This window comes from Euleptes europaea, chromosome 11 (assembly GCF_029931775.1).
Source record: "Euleptes europaea isolate rEulEur1 chromosome 11, rEulEur1.hap1, whole genome shotgun sequence".
Classification (NCBI taxonomy): Eukaryota; Metazoa; Chordata; class Lepidosauria; order Squamata; family Sphaerodactylidae; genus Euleptes; species Euleptes europaea.
This window is the reverse complement of record NC_079322.1, coordinates 76,155,109-76,169,265: the sequence shown is the minus strand read 5'-3', so window position 1 is coordinate 76,169,265 and position 14,157 is coordinate 76,155,109. Positions and strand designations below refer to the sequence as shown.

General features: G+C 45.8%; 1 protein-coding gene across 1 annotated transcript; it reads left to right on the top strand.

The window, feature by feature from the left end:
- The first annotated feature begins 2,134 nt into the window (after window positions 1-2,134).
- ARF1 (ADP ribosylation factor 1) lies at window positions 2,135-9,462 on the top strand. The gene is made up of 4 exons (XM_056857962.1): window positions 2,135-2,314; window positions 3,570-3,680; window positions 7,110-7,234; window positions 9,277-9,462. Exons 1-4 carry the CDS (start codon window positions 2,167-2,169, stop codon window positions 9,436-9,438), a joined length of 546 nt encoding a protein of 181 aa, XP_056713940.1. The 5' UTR covers window positions 2,135-2,166; the 3' UTR covers window positions 9,439-9,462.
- The last annotated feature ends 4,695 nt before the right edge of the window (window positions 9,463-14,157 follow it).

Here is a 14,157-nt window from a genome sequence, read left to right as displayed (position 1 = left end):
ATATGAGGAAGCCCCTGGCTTTACCTTGTCATGCTGTTGTAGGTATCACAAGATAAATGGATGTAAGGTGCTTTGAAAGCTGAACATTCTATACCTATGCTAAGCGTTGTTTGTATTTACTACTTGTTATTGAACCATGTTGCTGCTTAATTTTATTTACCTTCATTTATACCCCGCCTTTCTCCTCAATGGGGGAACCAAAAGGGCTTACACAGTTCTCCTCTCCTCTGTTTAACCTCACAACAACCCTTTGAAGTAGGTTAGGCTGAGTGTGTGTCCCAGGGTCACCCAGCAAGCTTCCATGGGAGCGTGGGGATAATTAAATTCTGTCTATCAAGTAACAAGTGTCAGTGACTTGAGAAGCAAAAAAGAAACGACAGCTAATTGTATTTGTCATGTTATTAATTTTTTTTGTAACGGAAGGCCTTTATGTAGACTCATTTCTGCAGTCACCACTTAGACAAGAAATATTCTCACTGAAATATAGAAAGTGCAGCAGTAGTGAAATGGGACTGCCTCAGTTAACCACAAATCTTTATCTAAATAACACAGATAAATTTGTTAAAGCCAGGGATGAAAGATACCAGTACAAAAGTCACATAGTTGCACATGCTATTGGTATATAATTATTCCTTTTTCACATGTCCGATGAAGTAGCCAAACTTCACCTGTTGCAATGAGTGGAAATTTGTATCCTTCTCACCTCTGATGTTTTATCTTTTGTTTGTCTTTTTAAAAATACTGTACAGTGCATAGTTCATTTTATAATTGATTTATTTAGAAAACATGTATACGGCCTCTCCAGAGACCTGCCGAAGACCTAAGATGATAAACAAAGCCATTAAAGTGCAGCCACTAAAAACAAACCAATGCCATTAAAACAAGCAACAACATAACAACATCATAAAATACCCACTGAGCATTGTGGAGTTATTTGGAAGCCATGGCAGTATTGGCAGCTTTCAAGCCTTGGATTCTGTCAGTTAAAGGCTGTGGGTGGGGTCTTTTCCAGGGCTGTTCTAGCCTCCCAATGCACCACTGCTCTTCTCCCATTTGCCCTGGAGGGAAGATACATTGGAGCCTGGCTCAGCAGCAGCCGCCAGGCAACTTGCTGCCGTTCAAATTCCACAACCTTGCTCAGGTGTGGTGGTGACTATTGGACAATGTAATGTCATGCAGCTTGCCTGGGCCCTGCAGCTGCCTTTCCACAACTTGGGTGGGCCTGGCAGTGGCCACTGCACAGCTCATCTGCGGAGGGGCCATGGCTCAGTGGTAGAGCATCTGCTTGGCATGCAGAAGGTCCCAGGTTCAATCCTTGGCATCTCCAGTTATAGGGACTAGGCAGGTAGATGATGTGAAAGACCTCAGCCTGAGAGCCGCTGCCGGTCTGAGCAGACAATACTGACTTTGATGGACCAAGGGTTTGATTCAGTAGAAGGCAGCTTCATGTGTTCAACTTGCTACTGCATGACTCTTGCAACTTGGCCAGATTTTTCCTAGGAAGAGGCTGCCAGGGGGAGAGAAAGAGGAAAATCTGTGTGTCAGTGTGGTGTAGTGGTGTTGCACCAGGATCCGAGAGACCCAGGTTCTAATCCCCACTCTGACACGGAACCTCCTGGGTGATCTTGGGCCAGTCTCATGCTCCTAGCCTAATTTACCTCACGTGGTAAAATAGAGGATAATTATATCAGCTGCTTTGGGTCCCCATTGTTGAGAATTATGAAGTATAAATGATGTAACTAAATAAAGCCAGGAGGAGGCAGTTAAAAGTTGGTAGATGTGGGAAAGAGGGAAGGAAGCAGGTAAAGGGGAGAGGATGTGGGGGCAGCCAGGAAGAGACAAAGAGGAAATAGTCTGAGGAGAGGATTCAGGGGACACTAAAGTGACCCCCTCCAGCGAGTCCTTGTGCATACCCCTTTTGTTCTGTTTGAAAGAACTGTTCATACACAAATGTCTACATTGAGCAGTTATTTCAGTTAATTGATTTCCTTTTCCATATGCCTGGTGCTGCAATATACACCTGGGTGTGTAAGATCTCCACTGAGTTCAGTGGAAATAGCTGGCGAGGATTGGGCTGGGTGTATTTCTGATACTGCGCAGAGCTAATTGTCTTGAATTTCTTGCCTCTAGATTTCTTTGGCCAGTGAGTGAATTCCATACTCAGTCATGGGAAATATTTTTGCTAACCTCTTCAAAGGCCTTTTTGGCAAAAAAGAAATGCGCATTCTTATGGTTGGGCTGGATGCTGCAGGAAAGACTACTATTTTGTACAAACTGAAACTTGGTGAAATAGTGACTACCATCCCTACTATAGGTAAGACATTTTAAACTTAAGCAGCTTTCTGCTTCAACTACATAGTACTTTAAAATTTGTGAGACTCTCATAGCAAAGCACCTTCTGTCAAGTTGACCGAAGGAACTGTGGTGCCTATTCTGTGTTGTGGTTGTGACTATGGAAGGTATAAGAACATCAGAAGAGCCCTGCTGGATCAGACCAGTGAGGCTTCGTCTAGTCCAGCATCCCGTCTCACACAGGGGCCAGCCAGTCCCTCAGGAGGTCCAATAACAGGGCATAGATGCTGAGGCCTTCCCCTGATAAGAACATCAGAAAAGCCCTGCTGGATCAGACCAGTGAGGGTCCATCTAGTCCAGCATCCTGTCTCGCACAGTGGCCGACCAGTTCCTCTGGAGGCAGAGAGTGTTCAGCTCTTAAGGGCACAAGATAAAACACCAAAATTTCTCAAGGCATTTCTCCACCATTTGGCTATTTCATATTACAACCTTTTAGCAAACAATTGGCTATCAGTAGCAGTTTTGAGATGAGGAAGGAAGAAAATGTTGGATGGGCTTTTGTGAGCTGTCACAAGAATTAATAACGCTCATTTTACTAGGGATGAAATGCTCTGTCTCTTAAGGCAGTAGTTGTGTTCACTGCTGTGGGAATTAATCCTAAGATCCATGGCAGTTGTGTTTCCATTTTAAAGAATGGGAGAGCAACTTGGACAGAGCCATCCATTAAAGCCACAAATGACTTGGAGTTTACGTCCTCCTTTCCCAGAGTTTTTAGACCCTGGGGTTGGAGGTACATTGAAAACGTTGTCATAAGTGCTGTTACGCTCTGCTGTCTTATTTTGATGGTTAAATGGCCAGCTCAGATTGTTGCAAATATCAGAAAAGAAATATTGCAGCATAATATCTCCAGTAAGTGGTTGGCCAGAGTGTTTTATGAAGATTAGCAAATGTTGATGAGGTCCTTATTATGCACGCTACCAGCTCCCGTTCAGTTTCTGATGCATTTCCAGAACAGAATGATTTCTTTAGACCCAGCATATGGACCCTAGTGCCCTTCATTCTTGCTATTTCAGATAGGAAAAACCAGTGCCAAAGCAGTTGCTTGAGGCTCATTTGGGAAGGAAGGAATTGGTGCGTTTCACAAGTAATTAAGTGCTATGGGGGGGGGAAGCATTAACGAACTATTGATTTGTCTGCCTTGCTGTACGTCTCATGGGCAAACACAGGCCCTTTGACCTCTTAACCAATCATAATCTCTTCTGCTACTTCTGTTTCAGGTTTCAACGTAGAAACAGTAGAATACAAAAACATTAGCTTCACAGTATGGGATGTGGGTGGCCAGGATAAGATCAGACCACTCTGGCGCCATTATTTCCAGAATACTCAAGGTGAGTGGTTCCCCTGACTGTCCACATACTGCCTATATTTGTGGAGGCCCACTTAAAAGTTCTCGGGCTTCTTCAGTTACCCCCTGATCTTGATTGCGTCAGGAGTGTCTCACATCAAGTGAATTTCAGGACTGGGTGTGATGGTGTTTGTCTCCCGACTTCTGCGTAGTACAAGCCTGTCAGCCAGAGCTGTGTTGTTAAGCATAGTTGCTTCATGGTGCAGGTATCCAGATCGGGAACCTGATTTCAGGACAGATGTCCTGTGAGATCTGTACAGTTACACTTGAATTTTTTTCACTAGTGAGTGCCAGTAGAGCCAACACTATGCATCTCCTGTAAATATACTAACGTTTATATCCCCCCTTTACAAATTCTTAACAGTATTATGCAGTATTCCTTTACTTCTAAAACATGCCAAATATTATTATAGCTAGCTTCATTTTGGAAACCACAGCTTGCAAAACCTTGGCAGATGCTCTGGTGGATAAGTGGTCAGGATAAGCGTCTCAGCTTTGACCCCAGACCTGCCATAAATCCTAGTTAGCATGTCAGTGTAAAATCAGTTAACTAGCAGGTCAGTTGACTTGCACTACACCAGCCTGAGAAGCCATTGGGCCGTTGTGTTGTGTTCTGCCATCCCAACTGCTTCATGTCCCCATGATTTGAGAGAAAGGGTATTGAAATCCATGAAAGTGCCATGCGGAGCTTGCTGAATAAATCAAGCCTTGTGTACTCGTGCATTTCGAGCCAATGCAATGTACTGGTCAATATGTTGCCTCAGACCCAGGTTCTCACCCCTACTCTGCTCTACAGCTCACAGGGTGACCATATTCTAATTATATTCTCATTGGGACCAATCTAAGTAAACCAAATATTGCGCAACCTTGCAAGTTTTGTACGCACCCTTCATCGGGTGAGTGTGTGTAAAGTGCCGTCAAGTCGCAGAGGACTTATGGCAACCCCTTATAAGGTTTTCAAAGCAAGAGACTAACAGGGGGCTTGCCATTGCCTTCCTCTGCATAGAGACCCTGGTATTCCTTGGTGGCCTCCCATCCAAGTACCAACCAGGGCCAACCTTGCTTGTAGATACTGCAAACGTTTTTTTTTGTAATGGAGGAGGGGAAAGGCTGACTCTCCTGCCAGCTCTAGATGCTGACAGGCACACTAACTTGTTTAACTTCTGGAGGTGTTAGATTCCAGCACGAGTATTCTGGGATGAAGAAATAAACCGTGAAGGCACATCTAACAGTTTTTCTAACAGAGCGGTTCCTCAGTGGAACAGGCTTCCTTGAGAGATGATAAGGTCTCCTTCTCTGGAGGTTTTTAAGCAGAGGCTACATGGCCATCTGTCAGCATTGCTGATTCTATGACTTTAGGCAGATGATGAGAGGAAGGTCATCTTGGCCATCTTCTGGGCATGGAGTAGGGGTCACTGGGGGTGTGGGGGGGAGGTAGTTGTGAATTTCCTGCATTGTGCAGGGGATTGGACTAGATAATCCTGGTGGTCCCAACTCTATGATTCTATGATTTCAGTTAAGAAAATGAATTCTAGCTAAATCCAAATGGCACTCAGAAGTGCTGGGATCTGACCCCTCCAGCAGCTGGAACAAGTTAATGTACCTGTCATCATCTAGCTCCAGTAGAGCTGGCAGGAAACTCTGCCTTTTCCTGCCTCCACTTTTTTAGTTTTGCAACATCTGTCTGGTGAAAGATTCTCATGAACTCAAAAGCTCGCACAATATTTTGTGTCATTTTGACTGGCCGTAATAAAAAGGTCTTACATGTATTTTGTTTCTCCTTTGGATTTTGTGTGGGCCGATACAGCTGCTCACAACTTTTTTTCTAATTATTCACCAGGTGGTTGTGAGGGTAAAAGGGGAAGGAAGTATCATATATACCTCCTGATCTTCATGGAGGAGGGGCAGAATAAAAATGTGCTACGTAGATTTCGCTATAAATTGACCAAATATCTGAGCTCCATGGAAAGCATTAACCCATAAACGAAACCCAAACTCTGTATGTTGTGCATGATGTTTCCATAAGACATTGAAATAGTGGATCTCTTCATTTTGTGCCTTGTGGAGCTTAAAAAACTGCAGAATTTGCAGCTTCAAACTGTGTGAAATACTCGTAGAATTGATCAGTTATAGGACTATTCCTTTTAGAGCGCAGTCCTGAAGAGGGAGAACTTTTAGCCGAAGATCACTGGAGGCCTTGGCTTCCTAAACCTTTCTCCAGCTGTTTTCTCAGTCTCTCTCCCGATTGTGGGCTTGTGTCTAGCCCACTGCAGATGTCGCCGCATGCATGAGAGCTTGTGCCTCTCTTGCGTTCCTCCCTTTTCAGCCCTCAGGGCTGACTCGACAGATGCGCTGACAGATCCACATATGTCATCTTTTCACAGTTTACTTTGTGCTCAGGGAGCTGTTGCATCAGGGATGCAGCCAGACAGGGAGTCCTCCTCAGCTGTTCGTCTCGCTTCTTTAAAAACTCTTCTCCCAGGCTGCTTTGCCTTGGTGTGAAAATTGCCTGAATTGAGACTTGGAGTTAACAGCTTCTCCAGAAATAGAAACAAATGTACTTGCTTCTGCAAAGAAGTTAGTTCCAGTCCTCTTTCTTTGTGGCTCCAAATACTCATGGACTGTGGAATATTCTGCCTGTCATGAGGGAATGGCAAAGCAAAATGGCACCAAGATGGAGGTGTGAGCCAGGATCTCTCCAATTCAACTCTCACCTCAGCCCCCTCTGCCTAGCACAGTGATAGATGCCATGCACAATTCTACTTGTTCCAAGCAAAATACCAGGTTTTATTGCGGCTAAGCAGGAAAGCCAGTTCCTTTGGTAGTTTGGGTAAGCTAAAGCACTCAACCAGGTTACAGGCGTCATGCATGAGGAAGTCCAGGTATTGGGAATAGATGGCTGAGATCATTTTTTCAGGTGCTCGCTCCGATGCCATACAGATGTGCCTCTTATCTACACTGCTTTCCTAAGTAGAGATGTATAAGAAGGTTGGTTTTTGTATGCTGACTTTCTCTACCTTTTAAGGAGAATCAAAGCAGCTTACAATCTCCTTCCCTTCCTCTCCCCACTACAGACACCCTGTGAGGTAAGTAAGGCTGATAGTTCAGAGAGCTGTGACTAACCCAAAGTCACCCAGCAGGCTTCATGAGTAGGAGTGGAGAAGCCAACCCAGTTCACGAAATCAGAGTCTGCTGCTCATGTGGAGGAGCAGGAAATCAAACCTGGTTTTTATTATTGATTATATTAAGATATTTTATATGATATTACCCGCTCTGAGCCTGGCTTCGGCCGGGGAGGGCGGGTTATAAATTGCAAAAATAAGAAAATAAAGGTAACTTATGCTTCTGTCTTGAAAGGTCGGATCAGAGCCCTCGGCACGTTCTTCGGTTAACCAGTTTGCTTCCTCCATAGGTTTGATCTTTGTGGTTGATAGCAATGACAGAGAACGCGTCAACGAGGCCCGAGAAGAACTTATGAGAATGTTGGCAGAAGATGAGCTCAGAGATGCTGTCCTTTTAGTGTTTGCTAACAAACAGGTGAGCATTGTGAAGTGACACTATGCCTAGCCCCGCCAATGGTGTTCCCTGGGGAGTCCTTTGCTGGCCTCAAGCGTCCCCTTGTAGAGTCCCAGCCTTTACAGGGCAGAAATGCATGATCTCTTGCACGGCATAGCTGCAAGGCGGGCCATCCACTGAGTGCTGTGGATATCGCTGGGGAACTCCTAAGACCTCCCTTGCAACGCAGCGTGTTGCCTGTGAGGGCATTATTGTGCTAAACAGTCCTTTACGCACACAGACAGGTTTGCTTACCTGCAGCAGGGCTTTTTATAGGGTGTCCTAAATTGTTGTACTGTACCAGCACTTAACAATTAAAAAGTTACCTGCATTGTGTCTCCAGCTGTGCCCTGGAACAAGTAAAGGGGCAACCAAAGGCTTTTCCCTGGCAACCACAACCAGCCCAGCATACTAGGGATTAGACTTCCAGGTCATTCTCCAGGATCAGAGTAGCATGCCTATTATAAGAGGTGCTATGGAACACAGGCAGGATAATGCTACAGGCATCTTGTTTGTGGGCTTCCTAGAGGCACCTGGTTGGCCACTGTGTTGCATTCACACCCAGGCTATGACAGCTTATTTTTGGCTCATGAAACAGTTACTTCCTGAATGCCAGCGACCTTTCTTGTGCACAGCTGTTGCTTTATTGTGGAATTGGACAGGTATCCTGAAAATGTAATACCTCTAAAAGCAGGTTTCTAGACCTCATGGTGGCAAAAGAAGCACTGATTCTAGCATTCTAATTTTTTGCATTGCTCAATTCTCATTGCTGTCACCTAGCTGTTTCAGATCTTATTCTTAGCTGCTTCAGATCTTCTTATTCTTCCTTTTCTCCTGGCTAAATCATTCTGAAACGTCTAGCAAATCAGGTGAAGAAGGCACAGAAGGCACAGCTGACTTATGGCGACCCTGTAGGGTTTTCAAGGCAAGAGACTTTCGGAGGTGGTTTTGCCATTGCCTGCTTCCGCCTGATAGAGTTCAGAGAAAACTGTTGACTGGCCCAAGGTCACCCAGCAGGCTTCATGTGGAGGAGCGTGGAATAGAACCTGGTTCTCCAGATTAGAGTCCCGCCGCTCTTAACTACTACACCATGCTGACTCTCCAAGGCAGATTAGTTTATACCTAATTTTGAGCACAAGAGCTTCCCTTTATGTCCCCTGACCATCCATAAAGCGTTCCTAAAAACAGCCAACACTGAGTACCGAATTGTTCCGTTCACCTTGCCTGTGCTAGCTCGGAGAGCTTGCTAAATGCTAAGTTTCCACAATATCTAGACTAGCAGAGCTGATTTTAATAAGCTAAAGTTGCATGCTGTGCGGATCGTGTATCTGCAGGATTGAGCCGGGGTTTCTCTGACGGTGAGGTGGTTCCTGTTCTCTGTAGCCTCTTTCAGTATTTGTGCACTCAGCTTTGTGCTTGCTGGGTGGGTGGAGGGTGTGATTGCTACTGCTGCAGTTTTAGAGTATGTGTGTTTGTGTTTGTTTCTGGGTCCTGGAGATACTAGAGAGGCAGCAGACCTTTGAATTGAGGCAGTCAGTAGCCACTAGGTCGGGAGAGAGGGAAGGGGAGAAAGAGGGAGAAGTTAATTCTGGTCACACCCCACCTTTAAATGGCTGTGCAGTTGGGCACATCTCTGGTGGATACCTTGTGATTTCTGTTCTGATGCTTTGCTTCTGCTGAAATTCGGAAGGTTTTGGTGGGGGGCAGCAGGACTCCCCTCCCCATTTCAAAAAGATCTTGGCTGGGTGGAGTTTACATTTGCAAACTTCTTTTTTTCTTGGAAAACTTCAGATAGGATTTGCTTGGGTCTCTGGGTAGTGTATCTCGAGGCCAGGAAGGGATTTATTTTTGCCAACACCGAAAGTGCCTGTGGAGGCCATTCTGTCTTGGCTAGTTTGTCGGAGCGATTTTGAGGTGCAGGGGCCACTATTCCAGCCTTTTTGCTCTCTACTAACAGCACACTGTTGAAGTCCTGCGATTCCCGAGGGAAAACACATTTTTCTAAAGCGTTGCTTCTGTTCCAGGACCTGCCGAATGCGATGAATGCAGCAGAAATCACAGACAAACTCGGACTGCATTCTCTTCGCCACAGGAACTGGTACATCCAGGCCACCTGCGCCACCAGCGGGGACGGCCTCTATGAAGGACTGGACTGGTTGTCCAATCAGCTCCGAAACCAGAAATGAAGCCCGAAAAAAAAACCTTCCTCTTTTCCCCTCTTTCTTCCTCCCCTCCTTATTTCCTTCTCCTCCTCTTCCTCCACCCTTCGCTTTACTCTAACGTGGCAAACCATGCTACTTTGTGGTATTGAGTGCCGGAAGCTGTTTTCATTTCTCTTTGTCACCGGATGTCCTTCACCATGCTGTCCGTGTGGCAAATCCAAGCCTGAAAACAGTTAGGGTTCTTATTTAATGTAAATAGTTCTCGTTTCCAGTGAGACAGTTTCTGGTACTCCTATGCAATATTACTCAGCTTTTTTTATTGTAAAGAAAATCAACTTCGCTGTTTAATACTGGGAAAGGGATTTAAAGTAAATTTAGAGAAGGGTTGCCAGTTGTACCGCTAGAGCTGAATATGATCCCTCGTGGCTGGTGAAGTCTGTGGAAGAGGCCCCACTTGGCGGCTGTTATTTTTTAGCCTGGAGATGTCAGTTTATTTAATAAAGTGAAGACACTTGAACAAAATATGTCCATTGTTCTGCCACAACTTGAATACCAGCAGCTTGATATGTTAAAAGATTCACAGAATGAGGAACATTCTGGATCTCTCTGTGCTTGACAACTTTTTTTGTGAATCACGCGTAAAATGCACAAGACCCTCTCCAATTTGAGCTAGGCCAGCAACTAAGAAATTGGCTCACATACAAACGCCGCAACCCTCTAGCTCTCTTTAGATTCAGGCAAGGACAGTCTGTGGCATCCTAGCGGGGTGTCACTTTCATCTGTTTGGTTTTGGGTTCTTCCCCCCCCCTCCCCGTCCCCAAGCGTTTTGGACTTTGCTTGTAGAAAAAACTCCTCCACAGAAGGCAAATTCTTTTCACAGAGCGCAGCAGTCCATAGCAGTCCTAAGCTCTGCCGTCAGCAAGTACTGTACTTAAGTAAGAAACGCCATCCAAATCATCTAATGTAGCATCTAGGGGAAAATAAAATTAAAAGCATGAGAGTGTGGAGTTTCATTCCATAATAGAAGTATTCAATGCCATTTTTTGAACCATCTCCCATCTGTATATGTGTGAAAACCCTTCGCATCCCTCATACTGCAAGGTTCAGATTTGCCATCAAGAAAGACCTCTAACTTTTTTTTTTCTTTTGTATTTTGATAAAAACACTGAAGAAGCTGGAGCTGTTTAAACTTTAACTCGAGGAACTATCAGAACTGGTTTGTTTAGTGTCGTGGAAAATCTTATTTGCTTTCAAATACACAGTTAGTAATCGACTGTTTTGTATACTTGTTTTCAGTTTTCATTTCGACAAAACAAGCACTGTAATTAAAAGCTATTAGAATAAAAATCTCTTAACTATTTCATGAAGTTTTCACGCTTTGCCTGTTCATCTTGCCAGGATCGGAACCAAATACAGATTGAATAAAACCGTTCATGGTGTTTGTGCTTGTCACTTTCTGCTTGGGGTCCTCACCTGGACTGCGTGAGGGCTGTTAAGGCTGCTCCTACTGCATGTTTTGCAAGTTTAATTGACCAGGACCAAGAAGATTTCCAGGGTAGAAGCTTTCAAGACTCAAAGCTCCCTTTGTCAAATACAAGGAAGCGTTGACTCTTGAATGCATCTACCCTGGAAATCTTGTTCATCTCTGAGGTGCTACTGGACTCAAATCTGGCTCTTCCATTGGAAAAACCTATCTCATGATTGCAGTGACGCATTACAATTTTGGCTGGATATGGGCCTGGTTCGATTTCCTTTGGGTTCCAGGGATGTGGAATGAGTGGAAACCATTTGCCATATGTGTCAAAATTCATAGAAACACAGAATCATAGAGTTGGAAGGGGGAAGGGACCACCAGGGTCATCTAGTCCAACCCCCTGCACAATGCAGGAATTTCACAACTACCTCCCCCACACACACCCAGTGACCCCTACTCCATGCCCAGAAGATGGCCAAGGTTCTCTCCCTCTCATCATCTGCCTAAGGTCATAGAATCAGCATTGCTGACAGATGGCCATCTAGCCTCTGCTTTAAAACCTCCAGGGAAGGAGAGCCCACCACCTCCCGAGGAAGCCATTTCCACTCAGGAACCACTCTTAACTGTCAGGAAGTTCTTCCTAATGCCTAGACGGAAACTCTTTTGATTTAATTTCAACTCGTTGGTTGTGGTCCGACCTGGGGCAACAGAAAACAACTCGGCACCATCCTCTATATGACAGCCCTTCCAAGTACTTGAAGACGGTTCTCATATCACCCCTCAGTCTTCTCTGCAGGCTAAACATGCCCAGCTCCTTGCTGGAAATCAACTGTCATATGCTTGGTTTGGATTTTTCTCAGGAAAAAAGTTGCCTACGACTCCTGATTCCTGCCTTTCCACTTTGTCCTCCAGCTGGCTTGCAAATTTTACTTTCATGTTGCCAGTTATTAGCAACAACAAAAATCCTGTAAACCACCACCACCACCACCCGGTTTATTTAAATAAGCATGTCAGGAATTCTCTTACCCCTTCCTGGTCCGGGCCTTTCTCACTTTTGCTTTTAAAAGCCAAGTCCGTAATCCACAAGGCTGTGAAAGCTGTGCTTATGCTATGTAGACAGGTGTGTGTGTGTGTGTGTGTAGTGACAGCTTTAGTGACTTGATAGGGTTGTGGCCTCATAGCTGGAAATCGGGATGGAATAATTCAATGGGGCTTTCTTAACTGAGAGATCGTTGGGGAAGGGCCGCTACCTTGGGTGGTGTCAGCCATACCGCCCTGTTGCCTGTCCAACACACACACCCCAGTCTTCTAGCCCTGTTGGGCTAGTATGGGCTAGTTTTCTGGGAACTTGTTCTTGGAAACATGGCATTAGCCATTAGGGGAGGGCACGTTTTCCTTGCGTTAAAATCAGCAGTATGATTTCTGGGTCACTAAGAAGGTAGCTTTCTTGCAGCTGTGGGGGTTAGCCCAGTTAATATCGCCTCCTGGTGCTGCTTTCCCTTTCGGCCAGTGAACAGGCGGCTCAGGAATGCCAGCCTCTGCCATCTGCCCTTCCCTTTTCTGTACAAGCCAGCTTGCATGCAGAATTTACGTGCGAATTAAACACAAAACATCGATCAACAGCAATCACCCCTGGTAAAAAACTGCACCCCTAACTGCCCACGCAGAAATGTGAGGACAATTTTCAGCTGGTGCCCAAAAGAAAGACATTTTGTGTAAATTGAAACATTCCGGTGAAGGACCCATTTGGACTGGCAACCTCCTGATCTCAAAAATGTCAGCCTCTGGGGCTGGGTTTCATGAATTATAATGATGATGGCTGACAATCATGAAACTGGGAGAGGGGGATAGGTTCAGTTTCATGTGGGAACTGGTAACCCTTCATGTATCCTTCCTGGGGCAGATGAATGTTACAGGGGACCTCCCCGAGGGCAGAGGGCAGAGTGCAGATGTATCTAGATCGGTTCCTTAATGTCCCGACTCAGCCCACATTCTGCCCCTCTTGTAGCACAATCCATAGCTATTGCTCTGTGCCAAGATGCAAAGAGTTCTCTCCAACAGCAGTTCAACCGGTTCAGTTAACGGCTGCGCAGGCTCTAGGGAAGCCACAAGCATCTCGGAAGGCTGATTGTGTCAATGGGAGATGTGCCCTGGGGCAGGCAGGGGAGGGGTTGCAGGATTTGGAATGAATGGCATGAAGCCAAATGCATTTTGCCAACAGGCCCAGCCAGGGCATTCGGGCCAGATGTTCCTCCGTGGATCCTCATTGGCTATAGGATGATTCTCTTTGGAGACCTAAGAGCGCATTGGAGGTGGAGCAGGGGGCTGGACGTGTGAGGCAAAGTTGAGCCCAGGTGTGTGTTGCCAGACCCTGCCCTGGAGGAGCCGCTTAAAGCCCCTGGCCCGAATGTGGAACAAATCATTTGACATGAAAGAGCGGGCCGGTGTCAGAGGAGGTTACCCTGAAGATGCTGCCGCTTGGAAAACCCTCAAGCCGGTAGCCAGAAATCCTCCTGTAGGGAAGGAGTATACGGAGGCAAGTCGCAAGTTACGAAGCAACAGCAAAAACATAAATGGGAAGTCATCAACATTGCAATTTTGGGCACATGTGCACACCTACACCTTAGAATCATAAAATCATAGAGTTGGAAGGGACCACCAGGGTCATCAAGTCCAACCCCCTGCACAATGCAGGAAATTCACAACTACCTCCCCACACACACTCCCCTAGTGACCAGAAGATGCCCAAGATGCCCTCCCTCTCATCATCTGCCTAAGGTCCCAGAATCAGCATTGCTGACAGATGGCCATCTAACCTCTTCTTAAAAACCTCCATGGAAGGAGAGCTTACCACCTCCTGAGGAAGCCTGTTCCACTGAGGAACCACTCTGTTAGAAAATTCTTCCTAATGTCTAGACGGAAATGCCTAATGCCTTGACCTCCCTCCAATGTTCCTCCAGGCCAGATTGGCCAGGAATCCTGGAGGGGGTTTCCCCCCTCTTCTGGGCATGGAGTAGGGGGCGAGGCGGTTGTGCATTTCCTGCATTGCGCAGGGGGTTGGATTAGATGACCCTGGAGGTCCCGTCCAATTCTATGGTTATTAAATTACATGCCAAGCAGATGCTCTACCTTTTCCCCCAAATTCAGGGGAAGAGTTTGGAATCCCAGTCAGTGAGGAGCGGACCATTCTGGCACAAAACAGCAATTCATGGTTTAACAAAAGCAGGCTTCCTGCAAGTGATTTCCAGACTAGCTGCTGTATGGGTTTT

Coding starts and splice junctions, on each gene's coding strand:
- ARF1 (XM_056857962.1), top strand. CDS start 2,167: ATGGGAAATATTTTTGCTAACCTCTTCAAAGGCCTTTTTGGCAAAAAA. Junction 2,315..3,569: donor GACTACCATCCCTACTATAG/GTAAGACATTTT, acceptor CTTCTGTTTCAG/GTTTCAACGTAGAAACAGTA. Junction 3,681..7,109: donor TTATTTCCAGAATACTCAAG/GTGAGTGGTTCC, acceptor CTTCCTCCATAG/GTTTGATCTTTGTGGTTGAT.